The sequence below is a fragment of the Sminthopsis crassicaudata genome, chromosome X (assembly GCF_048593235.1).
Source record: "Sminthopsis crassicaudata isolate SCR6 chromosome X, ASM4859323v1, whole genome shotgun sequence".
NCBI classification, from domain to species: domain Eukaryota; kingdom Metazoa; phylum Chordata; class Mammalia; order Dasyuromorphia; family Dasyuridae; genus Sminthopsis; species Sminthopsis crassicaudata.
Window position 1 is genome coordinate 47,647,088 of NC_133623.1, and position 19,270 is coordinate 47,666,357.

General features: G+C 44.5%; 1 protein-coding gene across 18 annotated transcripts in view; it reads left to right on the plus strand.

Moving 5' to 3' along the window:
• ENOX2 (ecto-NOX disulfide-thiol exchanger 2) overlaps positions 1-18,104 on the plus strand; it is a 273,360-nt gene extending 255,256 nt beyond the window's left edge. For 14 of the 18 annotated variants that reach the window (XM_074278291.1, XM_074278295.1, XM_074278294.1 and 11 more), the window contains 6 exons: positions 1,919-2,100; positions 3,714-3,821; positions 5,518-5,562; positions 6,245-6,350; positions 13,385-13,470; positions 16,420-18,104. In XM_074278291.1, the coding sequence (XP_074134392.1) occupies positions 1,919-2,100; positions 3,714-3,821; positions 5,518-5,562; positions 6,245-6,350; positions 13,385-13,470; positions 16,420-16,551 (659 nt within the window). In that variant the 3' untranslated portion in view covers positions 16,552-18,104. The remainder of the gene's footprint in view (positions 1-1,918; positions 2,101-3,713; positions 3,822-5,517; positions 5,563-6,244; positions 6,351-13,384; positions 13,471-16,419) is intronic. The other 4 variants (XM_074278296.1, XM_074278292.1, XM_074278307.1 and 1 more) reach the window with 1 other exon arrangement.
• Positions 18,105-19,270: the final 1,166 nt, after the last annotated feature.

Below are 19,270 nucleotides of genomic sequence, written 5' to 3' on the forward strand. Positions count from 1 at the left end.
TAGCTGTCCCCCAAATGTGTCATACTTTTGAACTGAAACCACTTTCTCTTTCACAGACAGATTTTCCTCTGACTCTAGAGCATTAAAGCTAGGGGAAAAAAACTCTTGGAGATAATCTAGATCCACCCCCTTATTTGACGTATAGGAAAACTGAGTCTTCAGAAGAGAAAGAGATTTGTGATATAATACAGTGATAGAGCTAGGACTTGAACCCAATTCTCCTGACTCTGCACCCAACACCCCCCTCGGTGTAGTTCCCCCCTCCCACTGCCTACCAGCAAAGCAAATCTGGCTCTAACTCAGTGTTTTGAGTTAATTAGACCAGAGAGTAGTATACAAGACCATATTGCTGATAGCTATTACCCAAGAATATAGCTTCTAGTGTTCACCTAGCTTAGGAAAAGATCATCCTGTGGGTAGGGAACCCAGCATGGGAGTCTGGTTTTGGGCACAGGTGAATTTTTCAGTATCTGAAAGCAAAAAACTCCATTTGAGAAGTTTCAATCCAAGGATCAGCCTGTTAAAGGTATTAAGGAGCATTGCTATGTCACTTGCCCTTATTGCCCATTCATCATATGAATGGAAACATATTTGTGATTGCATTCCTTTTTGGAATGTGAATAGGACACACGGCACAGAAATGAGATTGAATCCTAATGTACAGCAGAGAGGGGATTGGACCTGGGTCCCAGCTTCACCATTAATTTAATTCCATGCATTAAGAATCAGGCATGGGGATACAAAGCCATGTGACCTTTCTGAGTCTCATCTTCCTCCTATAGCAAATGAAAGGGTTGGATTCCATGATATCTATGGTCTCCTAACATTCTCCCACTATCCTCTTCCTTTCCAATGATTTTGGGTAGCGTGGCATGGTAGAATTTGGGGCAGGTTTTTATTCAAGTCCCATCTTTGCCACTCAGTAGCTTTGTGACCCCCAGGATGAGCCCCTTCTCTTCTCTGGGTTTATCCTCTGTAAGATGGAGAGGAGGCAGCCATCTCTGACCCTTACCATCCTTAAAAATCCCATGGTGGGATCAAACACAAAATGCAATGTAGCCATGTTAGCTTGGAAGTGCCACATTCAGTTTCTAATGAGAATGTGTTGAGCTTTTTCTGTCACAGCCCCATACCCTCTTCTGAAACAGATGGATGGATGGATGGATAATAGATAAATAGATGGATAGAGGATGGATGGATGATAGATGATAGATAAATAGACTGGTAGGTAGATAGATGTATAAGTGTAGGTAACATACATATACATGTGATATACATATATAATATTTCATTTGTCTGTGTTGTTGTTATTTAGTCATGTCTGACTGCACAAACCAGCCTTTTTATGGGGTTTTGTTGACAAAGATACTGGTTTGGTTTGCCATTTTCTTCTCCAGGGGCTTGAGGCAAGCAGGGATGAATGACTTGCCCAGTGACTGAGAACAGGAACTCATCTTCCTGACTCCAGGCCCAGTATTCATTCTGTCCCCTGAATCACACAGTTGCCTCCTCTGTTTCTCTATTACCTTAAAAATGAGCAAAACACCTTTTTCACCATTACCCTGTGAGAGAGGTAGTTCACTTGTTTAATTGGACTATAAGCTGCTTAAGGACAAAGATGGTTTATTTTAAGTCTTGCTATCCCCAGAACTTAGCACAGAGTAGGCACTTAAAAAAAAAACTTTCTAAAATTATTATTGCCTCCATTTTAACAGATGAGGAAACTGAGGCTCAGAGTGGTTAAAAACTACTTTTTTATGTAGAAGCCATGCTCATTGGCCATGTGTTCTCACGTTCATCTCTGACCCATGAGATTTCTTAAGTCCTGGTCCTACTTAGCAGAGCCAGGTTTCCGTGGTTCTGAATAGCAGAGCCCAGCTCGGCTGCCTCCTCTGAACTTGTCACCCATTTGTTTCAGCCTTAGTGTCTCAGGCTGAGGCACTGAAGGAAGAAAATGACAGTCTGCGTTGGCAGCTCGATGCCTACCGGAATGAAGTGGAATTGCTCAAACAGGAGCAAGGCAAAATGACCCGAGATGACGAGACAAGCAAGGAGCAGCAGATGAAACTGCTTCAACAGGCTCTGCAAGGGATGCAGCAGGTGAGCGGGTGAGGGGCGTCCTTGGTCCCAAGGGGGCTCGGCTTTTGGAAGGCTGGCACCGAGGTGCAGCCCCTGAAGTCACACTGCCTTTTCCCTCCCCGTCTGACATTGGAGCTCCCTTCCAGTGCTAAGTCCTACAGTCTGGCATGCTAGTAGCAAGGAAGGGCAAGTGTTGTTAGCCACATTTTCTCAATTGGGAAACTGAGGCACAGAGAGGGGAGGTGATTCATCAGCGTCACAGCTAGAATTAACACCCAAGGCTTCCTAGCCCAATGAGAGCTCTTTCCCTCCCACACCACTGCCTGAAATCAACTGGAAGAAGGCCTAGTTAATCCTCCTTGATGAAAGGCAGAGAGGATAGAGGGTCAGCATCAGATTCTGGAAGCCCTGGGTTTTAGCATGTACTGAGGCTTGTTACCTCAACTCCTCAGTGCCCTATGCAGGGACAAAGCCCAATGAAGTATCCAGAGCCCTGGACTTGGAGTCAGGGGACCTGAATTTGAATCTTGGCAAGTTACTTCTTTCTCCCTGTGCCTTAATGGAGCCACCAGGCAATGATTTGGGGGGAGTGTTGAAATTCATGAAGATCATCTCCGAAGTGCAATACTAGTGGAGGGAATAGCCCACTGAGGAAATTGCAGCTCTGAAATTTTCAAGGGAGAGAGGTGAGTCAAATACACTTGGTACATAAATTTGGCTGGGATTTTACAGTTTACAAAACGCTTTCATCCCAACTGCTCTGTGATATGCCATTTTACAGATGAGGAAACAGAAGGCCAAAGGAGGAAAAATGACTTGGTCACAGTAATAAGGTAGTAAGAAGCAGCGCCAGGGTTCCAATTCAGGTCTTCTGGCTCCAAGTCTTGTGTTCTTTGTTTCCATTGAGCCCCAGCCCTGAGGGAACTCGGTCTAGAACTTTGCTAGGAAAAGCTATTAGAAGCAGAATTCCTGCCCACCTGCAATTTAAGTGAGAAGCCAGAAGGTGTAGGCCTGTGAGCAGAGCAAATACAGACTCATGACCTCATGGCCTATTTCAGAAGTAAATTAATAGATCTCCCTTTAGAGCGAGAAGAGTTGGGTCTGAGGCCTGGCCTCCATGGTTCATGACCCCTAGGAGAGTTTTTTCCTCTCCTTAAGCCCTCATTTCTCCCCTCTATAACATGAGAGGCTTGGACTGGATGGCTTCTAAAGGCTCTTCTATGCTCCTGAGTTCCTCCTCTGGGAAATCAGACCTTCCAAGGTAGGTAGGTGAAAAAAGTGCTTTGTAAATTCTCCTGGAGCTTTTCACTCTTCATCCACAAAATGACGTCATTTTTTCCTTCCTATTGTTCAGGGTCTTTATGAGGAAAGGGGAGATTTAAACTTTAAACCTCTAGAGAGAGTGCAAGTGATTACTATTATTAAATGTGAACCACTTGAACAAAAAGGGATGAGGGACATGGGAAAGAGCTTGACATTACAAATATTGCCGTCCTGCCATCATTATATCTGCTGTAGATCAAGGAGGGCACAGAACAGGACCACATTATACATCTAAGCTTGGCCAGCAGGCCCACCCCTCCCGAGAACTTGGGACCTAGTTCCTCATCCCTTTTTATCTGTTCCTTCTTCAGCACCTTCTGAAACTTCAAGATGAATATAAGAGAAAGGAAACCGAATTTGACAAAGTGAAAGATGAAAAAATACAGCTGGAAAAATTACTGGACAGTTTCCAGGAACAGGTACAGTGGATAGCACCCGGCACCTGCCTCCCACAGCTTTGGCCACAAGAACAGAGGGGACGAGGGGGGATCCTGCCGGTCGGGGGCCCATCGAGTGGACATATAGCTCACCAGTCAGAAAGGCGTGCCCTCAGATTTGGGTCCCTTCAGCAGTCACTCCTTGTGGTTGATCAGTCAGTCAGTTATTTGATCAGAGAGGCAGCACGATGTGGTAGATTTTAAATCTGAGGCCCAAAGTTTTGTCCTGGTTTTGTGTTAACTGGAGTAAGTCACTCCCCCTCTTTCCCCCTGACCCCTTGTCTTTCTCAGTAAGGTTTGAGGGACTGACTCAGAACTCCTATTTCTCTAATGCTTAACAAGATTATATCCAAGATCCTATTCAGCTTTAAATCCAATAATCCCCTGATCTTGGGATTAGTCTGTCTGCACTCCCAACTGACAGGATGGTTTGGAAAGCTAAAAACGCCTTTGGACATCTGTGCAATTGATGGCATTTTAAATTACACATCTTATTAACGGAGAGACTGAAACCCAATTAGGTCTCGGCTGTTTCTTTGGTGACGCACCCTCTAGGGTAAATGGTGCTTAGCTGCAGAGAAGGAGCAGGGTGCTGTGTCGGAGCAGGAGAGTGGGAGTGTTTCAGAGGGCCCCGTCCTGTAGCGCTTACATTAGTCATGGATGCTTTTTTAATCCAAATCATATCATGCAGCTCTTTGTACACATGCACTGGGCTTTGCTTTGACATTTCTCTGTGGAGAGAAACCAAAGCGGAGATTGTAGATGGGGACCATCAACTGGAAACATGGGGTGTGAGGGGGAGGCCTGGAAAGGAAGACTTTTGACCATAGGGAGCGTGAAGAAGCCACCATTCCCCCGAGAGCAGCTGACAAGCAGCAGGTTGATTGAAGCCCCCTGGCCTCACATTGGGGGCCTTTCTATTAAGGGATGTCATGCCTGCTGATGAGCTTCATTTGGTTAGGCTCCTAGTTTTACCATTCTTCTCGAATACTCGACCAGAGCTAGCCGAGGGGCAAAAATGGAGCTCCGGGCCACTGTCTTCAGAGAGGAAAGAGGAGGGGGACAGACTTACTTCCACGCAGAAAATCAGTAGTCCCCAAGCTGTACCAGAGCCTTTGCTCTTCATCTACGTGCTCAGCCCAGGAAGGTACCACACGCTCAGGCCTCATCTTGAGTTAGCCGCACAGTGGCTTCCTCTGGAGTGCCATTAAGAGTTGGCAACTTCGGTGGAACCGAAGTCGATGATTGAAAGTGTTTGCTTCTGCAGGGTCATTTGTGATGCTTTTAATTCTTCCACTTCATAGCACCAACTCACTCCAGCTTTCCTGAAGCTGTTAAGGAAATGAGTCCAATCCCAGAGAAACTCATTCATCACATATTTAATTGAACAGTGCCAGGGCTGCCGTCTTATCAGATCTTAGTACAGTAGGAATTCCCGAAATGTCTGCAGGCTACCGGATAGTTCCACATTTCCTGCATTCAGCGGGGCACAGTGTGGGCACGGTACTCCCGAGCCCATGCACGGCTCCTCATGCTCATAGTTGGGTTCTAGACACAAGAATCCTCAGCGTTGGTAACCAGAGACTTTGTAAAGCCTTCAGGATCAGATCAGGCAGAGAAAGCTTGCCATTCTGTGCCCCCAGGTAAGCTTTTCCCATTCTTTAATTGAATTTAACAGGAAGAGACAGATGAAGGGGACAAAGACATTTTTTGTATCGCAAACGTAAGTCTCAGTGTGTTTCCTTCCATTCCTTTTCCACAAAGCTTAGGAGGCCCAACTATTTACCAGCAAAGGACATGGCACAGGAGGTCTGATTTGGGGCGTTCAGCTAAACACAAGTAGGCTAGAAAGCAAAACGCCATCTTGTTAAGCCTTCACCAATGACTATGACCTAAATGAGAAGCTGGGACTTTGGTTAGCAGGGACTACTCAGAGACGATTAGGGCCATTTTACTTCCAAGGGAGCAAGCTCCTTGGCCGTTCTGATACGTTGGCAATAACCAGTATCTGCCCTCCCAACCAGACTGGGTCATTTTCAAAATTATCCAACTAGATTACTAGTTTACAAGTATTACAACTAGATTACAAGTGAGGCCGGTGTTAAGCACTCAGAAGGCTCTCCAAATGTCAGACCACTTGCACCTCTTGTCATAAAGTATATGTCCACAGCCTAGAAAGCTGCTAGAGCTCTATTGTGAATTTCATCTTACAGATGGAGAAACTGAAACTCAGAGAGGTTAAGGGGAGTGCCCACGATCCCACAGCTAACAAATGACAGAACCAGAACTTGAAACCAGGCCCCATCTGACCCTAAAGCTAATGTTCCTTCACAGTGGACTGTGCCTTTTGTTCTATTGATCCAAACCAACTACTAAACCCAGATGGGCTTTATTCCTTTCCCCAGGAGTGCCGTGTTTCCAGGATCTGCGTATCCAACCAGGAGAATGACCCACTGGAAAGGACTTCAACCACCACTCCAGTTAAATCAGAGAGAGAGGCGCTCTTAGTGGGTAAGGAAAATGACACCTGTTCTTCTACACTGGGCAATAGGGAAAACACAACAAACACTAAGAATCAACAGGATGAGAAGGGGAACCATAGAGGGAACCATGGATAGAATATGGGACTTGGAGTCCAAACCTGGGTTCAAATCCTCTGGTTTTATTAGCTGTGTGGCTGAGGGCAGGTCACTTAACTCCTAAGCCTCTGTTTCCTTATCTGTAAAATGGGAACAATCATTTTCTAATGCCTCTCTGATTGGAAGGTGGGGAAGGACTCATTTGAATAGCCAGGCTCTGAGAAGTTTGGGTATGCTTTGCAAACTTCAAAGGCCTTCATACCATGCCCTGGTGTGGGGAGGATCTACAGCTGAGACAAATCCTACCTCCTGCCCTCTGGGAACTCGCAGGCTAGTTGGGGGCTAGGAGAGTGTGGGGTAAAGATCCCAACCCCCAAAGAGATAACTGTCCCGCCCAGCTTCACAAGATAAGTCCAGGAGAGGGCCACTTGAAACCTGAGGGAGATTCAGTAGTCGTCAAGAATGCTCAAGCCTTACTAGGGTTAGGGGATGAGGCAGGTCTGGACCTAAAGAAAGAAAGCATTCTTTACAAATGTGTGTGTATTACATTTTACATATATATGGAAATAGTTTATACTTTACCTATTTATTGTAATTTTATCTATTATTTTTATATATTTTATAGTATTTTATATATTACCTATTTATGGAAGATTTATAGAAATTATTTTACTTTGTGTATGTCAATACACTCATGTGTACACATACACATGCACACACAAGCATCTACATGTGCATTAGGCATAGACATACATACAATCCCCGCTTCATGAAAGCAGGATCTGTATCTTCTGTCAGCTGGGCCCATCCCGGGCCTCTCTCGGCACCCGGTGGGCACTTGACATTAGTATTTGTCAAACAAATGGCACATTGAAGGCTGCTGTTGGCACGCACAGATTGCCATGGTGGGAAAGAGGCGAGCAAGAGACATAAGAGAAATATGGAAGGAAGTTTAAGCCCCTAAATATTTTCAGCCATAAAAGGGACAGATCTGAGTCTTGCCTCCTCATGCCAGTACTCCCAGCCTTTAGACATAACACCAGCTCCTGCAGGGGCGTGGAGGAAAGGGAGTAAGCTTAGATTAAGCGCCTACTTTGTGCCAGATGCTGTGCATCTTTAGGGATAGTAGAACTTGCCCCCAATTCCTGCTGCCAGCACTCCCTGCCCATGTCCCCCGCTCACCTGCTTGGAGCCCTCAGTTGGGGAAACTGACCCTAAAGGCCCACTTGGCTTCTGGGCTCAGTCAGCCTTAGGGGAGCTAAGTTATTAGTCATTCCCACTTGCCTCCACTTCTTCATCCTCATCCACTTCAGCCCTAACCCTCCTTGGGCCTATTTGGGGACTTGGCAACTCATGTCCTAAGAAACTCTTGGGCCACGTGGCCAACGTCGGCTCCCTTGGCCCATGTCTCCACTCCACTTCAGCCACCCACCACTGTGTTGCCTTCGGGAGCCAGAACCCCGATTCCTCTCCTTGATGGTAGCCTACTATTCTTACCTTCCTCTTTACACCTCACTCCTTCCTCCTAAAGCTGTTCTTTGACCATAATGTGACTTCGGGTCCTTTCCCCATCCCTGTTCTTACTGTCCATCACCTTTCTTCTGGTCTCACTCTTCTCCCTTCATGGTTTTGCCCTCAGGGTTAAGTTTGTTCACCTGTGCACTACTCTGGAAGCCTTCACCCTCTGGTTTCTTTGCCAGACACGCTTTGGCAGATGCCGATCCTGGGTCACTCCACATCTTCTCTCTCTGGGCACATTCATGAGCTGCTGGAGACAGCCATGTAACCTTGTAGATAAGGTTCCCTGCAGATTCATTCTCAGATCTGGGCAAGGCCCTCTGCCTCAGGGAAGTCCTTTTATTCCTCCTCAGGTGGCAGCTCTGTGACGCTCTCCATGGTAGCTGTTCCAAACTTTCTCCTCAGTTTCCCCTAGACACTCCTCCCAAGAGGTGCCTGAGGTAGAGGCCCTTTCTCCTTGCCAACCTCTCTAGCTGTGCTGTGGATCCCCTCCCCTCCCACCTCCTCTCAGTGGGCAGTTGTGGGGGAAGGGCTTCCATTACTTTCTTTTTTCTCTCATTTTCACTCTTTCTTTCTGTAATAGCTCCTTATGTGTCACAGCCACATCTCACATTGCTGCATTACAACTTATCCATTACAAAAAGCCTTTAATTGGCCCCGAAATCCCCCCCTATCTCTTCTCTCTTTGACCTTGCAAAGGGCTGTGCTCATGTCTCCATTTTCTCACTTTCTGGCTTCCAGCCCCATTACTTAACTGAAATGGCTTTTTTTTCTCCAAGTTATCAACATTCCCTTAACTGCTAAAATGACTAATGGTTTCTGGGTCCTCATCCTACTTTTCCCCTATTTCAGCTTTCGGTACTGTTGACTCCCCCCTCCCATGTCTTCTTTGTGGGTGCTCTCCCTTTGTTCTCCACTCTTTCCGTTTTGTGTCATTATCCATCTCCCATACCCTAAGCACAGACATTTCCCAAAGTTCCACTCCTGTTTTCTTCTTTCACTACTTTCTATCAGCGATCATAGCAGCTCCCAGGCTCTCCATGACTTCTGATTCCTCGGAGCTCTCATTTTTCTCCCCTGAGATCTTTCTCACGCTTGCTTCGATATCCCACCAGCATTAGAAATTCTCCAAAGCTAACATAGGATTTTTTCTCAATCCCCCTCCATTTATCTCCCCTTATGTTCATGAAGAATACCACTGGCCTTTTAGTCACCCAGCTCTACGGCCTCAGTCGTCCTTGACATTTCCTTCTGCCTCCCTTCCCATTTGCCAAGTCTTGGTGGATTCAGTGCCATAACATGTCTCCCCTCCATCTCTTTCTAAACTTATTGTTAAGTCCTCTTTACTTCCCACTGGATTATGACAAGATCCTCTTACTTGGTCTCTCTGCCTCCAGCCTCTTTCTTCTCAAATCCATCTCACCCACAGCCACCAAATTGATATTCCTGCTCTGACTCAAAACTGTCCCTCATACCTTTGAATATAAAACACAAGCTATCCTTTAAAAGCCTTCCCAGTGCAGTCTTCCACCTGTCATTCTAGTCTTCCTGCTTATCACACTCCAGCATCTAGCTCTTCTCCAGCTGTGAAGTACCATTTCCCTTGTCCAAGCCTTTGCCTTTTCCTTGGTTGTCATCCCTGCCTGGTATGCACTCTTCCGTCAGACCATCAGCTTTCCTCGAGCCCCAATTCAGTTACTATTTCCCATGTGAAGTTTTTGGGGGGTTTTTTTGTTTTTGTTTTTGTTTTTTTATTCTCCACTACCCCCTTCCCACTCAGTTACTGGTGCTTCTTCTTAAAACAACTTTGTATTCATTTACCTCCATACAAGTTCCATCATCACCATGTTAGATCCCATTATATCACCCCCCCCCAATAGTATATAACTTCCTTGAAAACAAAACTATCTCATTCTCAACTTTGTACACAGTAGGGATCCAATAAATGTTGAATTGAATTAGCAGTGTCCTCCAAACAGACTAATTCCTGAACACCTGTGATACGGCGTGTACTCTACAATGTTAGTGCTACAAAAAACATTGAGAAAGTTGCTCCTGGGCTCTGTCCAAAAGTAAAAACTGGTTGGTCTCTGAGAATCCTTCAAGGTTTAGATACTCAGAACCTAAAGAGACTTGTGTTCAGGCATATTATCTCTGAGCCTCAGTTTCCCTTGCTTATAAAATGGGGATAATAACACTTATTATTATCTTAAGTTATTATATATTACATTATATATTTGTTATTACAAGGAAAGCACTTTATGTAGTTGTAAGGGGGCACAGAAAGGGATTCTCAGCCAGCTGGAAGGAATCCTAGATCATCTGCTTAGATCTGTCTCCTTATAGCTAAGGAAGTCAGGACCCAGAGCTGGGGGAGGGCTGATGAGTCCTGGCTCCCAGTCTTCTCCCCTCCCCAGTACAGATATATCATTTGTATCATTTGATTAAAGACCATTTCTCTCTGATGGTACTCAGGAAGAGCTAATTTAGAGGAAAACCTGGAAGGAGTCATTCTGGAAAGAATTCCCATAAGGCATTTGTTTAAACACAAGTCTCTGGCTGATAAAGGAAAAAGTAGCTGCCATTTGCTGGCTAGCCCCCAGGCTGGGAGCTCCCCAAAGGAAGACACATTTTCTCTCTATTTGGTCCTTTGCTGGCCACTAGAAGTATTCCCCATTTGAAATAGCCTTTCTTTTTTTCTAATTAGTATTTTTATTTTTTCCCAGTAAAGACAATTTTAACATTCATTTTTACAAAAAAATTTGAGCTCCAACTTCTTATTCCCCCTCCCCTCTTCTTACAACAGTAATTTGATATAGTTTCTATATGTGCAATCACGTAAAATGTGAACTAGCCTTTCTTTCTTGGCCGATAAAGCTGCCTTCTTTCATGCCCTCGCTAGTTCTCCTGCTACAAACAGGAAACGCTGGAAACTCCATTTGCCTGGCCCTTAAAAATGAATAATGACTGACTAACACACAGTGACTGTGCCCGGGAGGGATGGCACCACCTGGGAACAAGCTTATTCATGGTGGTAACTCTCCTGCCATCTCTGCTTACTCCTGATTTAGGACACCTTCACCCACAATGAGGCCAGCCTCAGGGTGACTTCCTGTGAACTTAAACTGTTGTCTGCAAGCTTCCTTAAGAGGTTGACACAGATGTTAGAGTTAGAAGGGACCAGCTAGTTCAACCTCTCTCCTTTCACAGCTGGGAATACCAAAGTTCAGAATCATACAGCCAGTAAGTGGCTGAGATTTGAACTCAAATCCCGTGACTCCAGAGCCCAGCCTTTCCATGCTGCCACTGTTAATCCTGTTTTATCAGCTAGATAGAGCTGGTCTTATCACTTGGTGCCAGGCATTGTGCTAAGGGCTACAAATACAGGCAAAAAGAAAGTCAGTCACTGCCTTCAACAAGCTTACGTCCTGTCGGGGGCGAGGGGGGGGGGGACATACAGAGGCGCTGGCTGGTGGGGGAGGTGCCCTTGGTAGAAAAGTAGAAAAGGAGCCTGTAGAGTTAAGGGCAGAGCCTTCTTTAAACGAAGCTCAGCCAGCAGTTCAGCTTCCTCAAGTGGAGGTTTCATAGAGGGACTCGCCAGTTGGAGAAAGTAACTGGAGGGCTGGAGCCCCCGCCGGTGTGAGGGCCATTGGGTCAGCAGAGGAAGAAAAGGAGGAGGAGAAGTGGTTGGAGGGATCCCTTAAAATAGGGACTAGACCTAGGATTTCATTGGTGTAGAGTAGTATAGGGGAGAAAGCCCCTCTACCAATTCAGAGACTGTTCTCTGGCCATGGAATCCAATGCAAAGGCCCTGGCACGTAGGGTGGGCTCCTAGATTTCGAGGAGGGTCTGGCTCAACCCCTTTCTACAGAGGGAAGCTGAAATGACTTGAGCACAGTCTCACAGGTCAGGTGCTAAGTGGCAGAGCTGGGATTCAAAGCCAGGTTTGTCTATCTCCAAGAGGTCAGAGTCAAAGGGCCCACAATGTGTCAAAAGCAGAGGCTGAACCAGGTCTTCCTGGTTCCCACGCCTCTTGTCCAGCCACATTAAGTACCCTTAATTATTTCCTGGGTATCCACTAAACCCAGCACACATCGAGAGTATAAGCCCCGAAATGTCAAGAATATCCCCCAATCAGCTTAAGTATCATAAATTCCTAGCTGTACACTTCTCAATGATGAAGTCATCACTAGGATCCAAAAAAAAGCTTACCAAGCAATATTTGGAGGGATGCTGGGCAGTTGTTGTTCAGTTCAATTCATCACATCATGATTAAGTACCTACTGTGTTCAGAGCACTGGGAGAGACAAAATTGAATTAAGGTCTTTTCCCAGCAGGATCCCTCAATGTTGAGTTCAAGGGATCTCGCTCACACACACACACCCCACTATAATAACGTGATTGCTCATTGTGAATATAGTGCTTTGTTCTGTTTGGGGAGGGTGGGGTATGTGTTAATTACCAAATGTTTGGGAATGGAAGAAAAGACTGGGATACTGAGCTACTTGTACCAGTTATCTGCCTGATGCACCATTGAGGGGGGCACGTGGAATAGCCATCATGGAGGTCGAAATAACCTGGATGATCATGTTCATGCTATGAGTGAGCTAATAAGGGATAGAGCCGAGTCACCCCAAAACTTCCTCTCACTGTTGGCGTTGGCAAAGAACACAGTCATTTTTGGTACGCTCGCGGTGTCCTCTCACAATCTCCCCCAGAGAAGAACGAGGCTAATTGGGTAGAGTACAGAATTTATGCCCCAAAGAGCTCTCGCTAACCATTTCGGTGCCTAAGGCAAGTCACGCCAAATATACCCTGAAATCAGCTTTCCATTTCCTGATACAAAAATAATGCAAGATAAATTCAATTGTGAGTGGGAGGAGGAATTAGTTACATTAGTCGCTCACAGATGGGTGTTATTAGTAATGCATACCATCTGCTAGCTTCCTATTTTCATCAATTATTCTTCATAACTAGGTGTTAAGCTCAGTTATTTCTATACTAAAGGAGTGCATTGCTGTCCACTTGTAAAAGTCACAGATCTCAATACGTACGGAATCTTTTTAAATCCTTAGCCTATGTTTTTGTTGTCTCTAAATTTTGGTGCCCTAGGGCGAAGCCCCAGTCACCCCACCTTGGTTTGGTCTCTCGCCCTGCACACACAGCCCTTGAGGATGGAGACCTAAGGAGCATGTAGATGAACTACAAAAATGATTCTTATGAACTCATGACAAAATCTTCACATTCCCTTCATTTTTCAGTGTGCTAAGTCATGGGGGGAGGCTCCTAAAATGTCAGCTTTCTGTTTGAATCATGTGATTGGTCTAGACCCAAGATTTTATCAGCATAGGGATTCCCAGTGTGGAAATGCCTTTCACAAGTACTGAGTCATAACTTGGAAATTTCCAAAGTATCTCCAGGTTAACTCTTATGGTGTTTTCTCCTTAGGCATAATATCCACCTTTCTTCACGTGCACCCATTTGGTGCGAGCATCGAATACATATGTTCCTACCTGCAACGTCTTGATACCAAGGTATTTATGAGGGGAGGAAGCCGGGATGGTGATAGGACACTGGGTTAGATTCTTTTTAAACACGTCAGCGAAAACTCCCTTTAACCTAACCTATGTTAAAGGTCCAAGCGATCCATTTTATCTGCTGGGATCCTCTCTATTCCTTACTTGGTCATGACTTCTGCTCTTCAAAGAGCCTGAAGCTAATTTCTTCCTTGCTCCTGTATTTTGTCTATGATGTTACTGATATCATCGACCTAACTGGAGTTTCTATTAGTATATGATGTCAGATGTTAATAATCTAAACCCAGTTTCTGCCACATGGGGTAGTGAGGTGCTGCTACAGTGAATAGCTCCCTGGGCCTGGAGTCCTGAATTCCAATCCAGCCTCAGATACTAGGTTGTGACCCTGAGCAAGCCATTTGACTCTGCCTCAGTTTCCTCATTTGTAAAATGAGTTGGAGAAAGAAATGGCAAACCATGCCAGGATCTTTTCCAAGAAAACCCCAAGAGGGGTCACAGAGATTTGGACATGACTGAAAAATGACTAGACAAGAGCAATTTATTTCTGTCAGATTGCTTTCTAATTTTCTCAACAGCTTTTATCGGTTATTTAGTCGTTGCCCCAGGAGTAGCTGGAGCCTTTGAATTTATTAAAAAAAACTAAACGAGTAGAACTGGGAAAACAATCTAGACAATAACAACATTGTAGAAAGAATAAATTTGAAAACTTTAAGAACTCTAATCAGTGCAATGATCAACTGTGATTCCAGAAAAACAGTAATCAGAAATGTCAGCCTGTCCTGCCAGAGACACGATGGCCTCAGGATGCATAATGAGGAGTGCATTTGGGGACACTCGTATTGCTGCTGCTTCTATTTTTCTATCCTGGGAGATAGGGGGTGGTGGAAGGCAGAGCAAACAAATGCTTTTTGAGTTGAATAACCAGCCGGGTGGGATGCTACAACTTGTGGCCGGGGGTATGGCCGAGAAGGGCTCTGTCCCTGCCTTTCTGACACAGTCATCATGGCCCGAGTCCCCTGCTGTTTTCCATTCCCAAGCTTAAGGCAGTGTGTAGCATGGTCTGAGACAGGAGACACCTGCAGCAATATATCTTGCACGAGGTTCCACAGACAAACGAGGCCCATAGTCAGCCAGACTCCCCAGACACACACTTGTCTGGGACTAGGAGATTGCACTCGAATCTCTTGTTCTGTTTGCTGTCAACACATAAATCTCTGTCACGGTGCTATTATAGACCAACCCCGATGCCATCTCGGGGACCTATGCATTCCCTGTTTTTCTCTGCTGCCCATCGGCAGCTTCAGAGTGGGAGCGAGGCTCCGGCCTTCATCGAAAGCATTAGTAACAATATGTATCTGGTCTCCTGGTCGCCTTGCCCTCCCTACTATTAGGGGGCCAGCCAGTCTCCTCTGGCATTGTAGAAATGACAACCGTGGAGATCAGTATCCAGAAGACTGGGCTTGGGATCAGGAAGTCAGAGTTCAAAATGTTGCCTCAGACAGTTGCCAGCTGTGTGACTCTGGGCAAGTCACCCAACTTCTTTCTGTCTGCCTCAATGCCCTCTCAATTTCCTTTTAGCTTTAAAGTTACGATTACATACATAAGCAATTCAGAACTGTTTGCTATGCCATTGATATTAGAGGTAACAAACTATGGGAGAATGAAAGTTAGCCTCTAAGTCACATGACCTGGCCCTGCCATCCATGTGAGGATGACCACACTTCCCCATTTGGTGCCTCGGTTTCCCCTTTGAGTAAATGGATCCCAGAAGCAGCAGTGGCAGAAGTGAGCCCCATAAGACTGGCCTCCCGCCACCATGTTCACTTTGATCCATTTCTGTCACTATTTACTGTAGGCTCCAGGTAGAACTAGGGTCTCTTTCTCCATTTCTTTTTTTTTCCTCCTTCCATCTTAAAAATACTTTTCTTTTTTATTATGAACTTAACAACATCAACCAAAACAAAGATCTCAGTATGCAAGGGGAAAAAAAGAAACCACGTACAAAACTGTAAATTCTTGTTATATACAGTTGGGGAGTTGTTAAGCACATGTTAACAAAACTGCCCTACTTGTCCCTTTCAGAATGTTCTTGTTCTCTTCTCTGTGTTTCCATTTTTTTGTTGCACCTACTCACCCTCCAAAAGACCTGCACTCTTAATAGTTTTATATTCAAGTAAAAAAAAATCCACACACTGGCCATTTCTGAAATCGAATGTTTCATTTTGCACCTTGGCTAAGAGGTGGGATCAGCATTAGCATTCTGAAGTTCTGATCTCTCCCTTTCCTCCTCGGTGTTTGGGGTACCCGGCGATGTCACCCCAATGGATGTGGGCCGATGTCCTGGGGGAGGGATTTTCAGTCTGTGCAGAAATCAATGGGCCTCACTGTGTTGCCGGTATACTTTTCCCCACCCTGGAGTTCTGTGAGTTCCATGTACAAAGAACAAAGCACCTCTGAAATGCCCCAGCCTGCCCACTCTGTATATTTTTTTATGCTTAGTAAAACCCTTTTTTCAGCTTCCCAAGTGCCAAGTTTATTCACAGTTTCCCCGTCTCCTTTTCTCTCCTTGCTACTCAAATCTTTTTTCAGATTCCATTCAAAGTCAGGTGTAAATGGCCAGTAATGGTTTCAAGTACTATGGGTATTTTAAGAAGGCCCAGAAATAAGAGCACTTTACATGGAGGGAAAAGCTTTACAATCATCAGACTTGTCTAAAAGGAGAATGGGCTCCCCTCACCATAGGGGATTCTTGGAGTCTGGTTACATTTTGATTGGGGATATTATTGGCAGAGTTTCTGGTCAGGCATGGTTCGAACTAGAGAGCGCCGATGGTCCCTTCCAGCCTGGAGACGGCTGGGATTCTGTAAGCCAGACAGTGACTTAGCTGAGCTTCGCTTACCAGGAGCGCCAAACTGCCTTCCAACAAAACTTTTTTCTCCCCTGCAGATCAGCACCAGCGAAGTGGAATCTCTGATGAGCCGCCTACAATGCACCTTTAAACAAGAGATGACTGGAGTCGGAGCCAGCCTTGAGAAAAGGTGGAAATTCTGTGGCTTCGATGGCCTCAAGATGACTTAAACACCTTCCTTATTACTAACCAAAATCCTGGGGGGGAAATGTTATCTAAGCCTGGGAAATATTCAAAAACTATGTCTTATTTTCCTTGTTTTTGTTTTTGTTTTTGTTTTTTTGTTTTTTTGTTTTTTGTTTTTTTGGGGTTTTTTTGTGATCGTTAAGTAGAAATCGCTTTAACCTTGTAGCTCCCTTATGGGAATCTATTATAACAACTTTGGATTATAGACAATACAGCACCTTCTGCTAAAGGCCATAGACAGACTGGCTCCAACCTTACATGGCCATTCTCTCACTCGGTGATTGGCTTAGTTGGCTTTTTTGAATGAAAACTTGCGGACACTCAAAAAATTTAATTTGGGGTGTCTACTACGTCTATATTACTGTTCTCAAACCTTGACATTTTATTCTTTTTTTAAAGCACACTGTTATTGGACATATTTTGACAGTTTGTATGTGATACATTTTTCCAAAAATCAATCATACTACAAACATTTCTTATCTTATAAGAAACCACTGGTAGAACTTCAATACCTGAATCATTTTTCCCTTATGTAATACTGCAGGAGGGCAAGCAGGCCAGCCTACACTTAGGTACTGGCAAGGGCACACACACACTCACACACACACTCACACACACGCACAAACACACTCTCACACACACACACACACACACACACACACACACACACACGAGTTTTGTAGAGCTGCTGAATCTTGCCCATCTTTTGAAGACAGACTCCAGTTCGTGAATTGCTGTGTTTTTATTTTAATAGAACAAACATGAGCCGGAAGTTGACACGGTTTTCCAAAGCAATTTTTCTCTATTAGATAACTTATTTCAGAATTTACAAGAGAAGTTAGATTTTAAAAGCATCATTGCTACTAAAAAAAAATCCAATATATTGGTATCAAGAGTGGCCTAATCTGGCTGACACGTTTACATACACTTCAACATGTTGTAAATAATCTGCTTCTAAAGGTGGGCATATTTTATTTTCTACAAACTACACAAAAAAATTATCAGTAACGGGATTTATTTTCATATTCTCTCTGCTCTAACCTTTCACAAAATCAGTAAGCTCTTTCCTCCTGCCATCAGTGTGCCAATCAAAACTCACCCATGGCTGTAAATATTACGTTTACTTCCTGTTGAATGTTTCCAAAGAGATGCTCTGAGTATCACTAGCTCATTGTACTTTCATAAAAGGACCAGGGTTTCCTGAGTACTGGGGGGCAGCTCTTGCCCCTGAGATAAGGCCCTCCAGGCTGACAGGACCTCCTGCAGTTTATATTTGAGGGTCTGGTTCACAAGTTCTGCTTAGTTGTTTAATGGAGACAGGTTGGGGCTGAACATTCAGAGACAAATTGGTCTGGCCTCTTTATGTGGTGCTTTTTTTTTTCCAAACCAAGCATCCCCACCGTTTAGTACTGGCTTAAAGTAAATAGTGTGCTTGTGTCTACAAAGAACATGAGTATTTCAGGAAAATACCTTGTAAACAAGATGTCAGTACTGTTTCCACTTGTATTTTTCAAATAATAAAGTTTTTACAGCATCATTCGGTGTCTTGTCTGAAGTCATTTGTGCCGTATAGATACATTTCTAGCTCATCACATGTGTTCTAGTCTCGTCAGATATCCCTCTTTGAAGACCAAAACTAGAGTTTCTCCCTCAGGTGTCCTTCTAGGTCACAAGGAGGAAGGGTTAGTAGCAGTGGCCAAAGAATTAATATCAGCATCCTGCTTCCAGAAGAGAGAGAGACCACAACCTTCCATTTTATCTTCCACTGGGCTATCTATCTCCAAACCAATCTCTAGCCTCCTTTGGAAAGAAGACGGATGCTTTCCACTTAGATTAACATACACCTGCTCATACCCAGGGATTCTGACCCCCTGTAGATCATTACTGAAAACCCATTCCCCATCACCACCACTTCCATGTTCAAGAACACTGAAATCCCCTTATTTGCCCATACTAAGCTATTGGTGTGCCACCTCTCCACTCTGCCTTTCCATTCCAGACCGTACTCTTTATCCATATCATTACCCCCAATCCCTCAACTCAGTTCTCTCCCAAGCCATCACCTCAGGACGAGATATTTTCTCCTCTTCCCCCCATCTTGATCCTCTGGTAAACCAGTTCATTTCTATATTATCTTCGTTTCTTTTTTTCTTAATTAAACCTTTTTATTTTCAAAATATATGCATGGATAATTTTCAACATTCACCCTTGCGAAACCTTGTATTCCAAATTTTCCTCTCTCCCATCCCGCTAGATGGCAAGTGATTCAATATATGTTAAATGTGCAATTCCTCTATGCATATTTCCATAAATATCATGCTGCACAAGAAAAATTAGATCAAAAATGGGGGAAATGACTTCCTTTCTTGAGTCTTTATATCACATCACTGATTGTGCCATCTTGGCTGCTGAATGAAGGTGGAAAAAATCAGCAACTGTTCTGACTGACCTCACAACAATGTAATTACACAACCTCAACTAGGATGGGGCAATCTTTCTATATCTCCCTTAACTCACTATCCTACTCTTCCCAGATGCTTTTCTAAAACTTTGCATCCCTCTTCAAACCTCCCATGGTTCCTCCTCCTACCCTCTCATATGACATCTTGGTCTTATATTTTCCATAAAAAATAGAAGCCATAGCTGTACCAGACCAAAAGCTATATTATAAAGCAGCAGTCACCAAAAGCATTTGGTACTGGC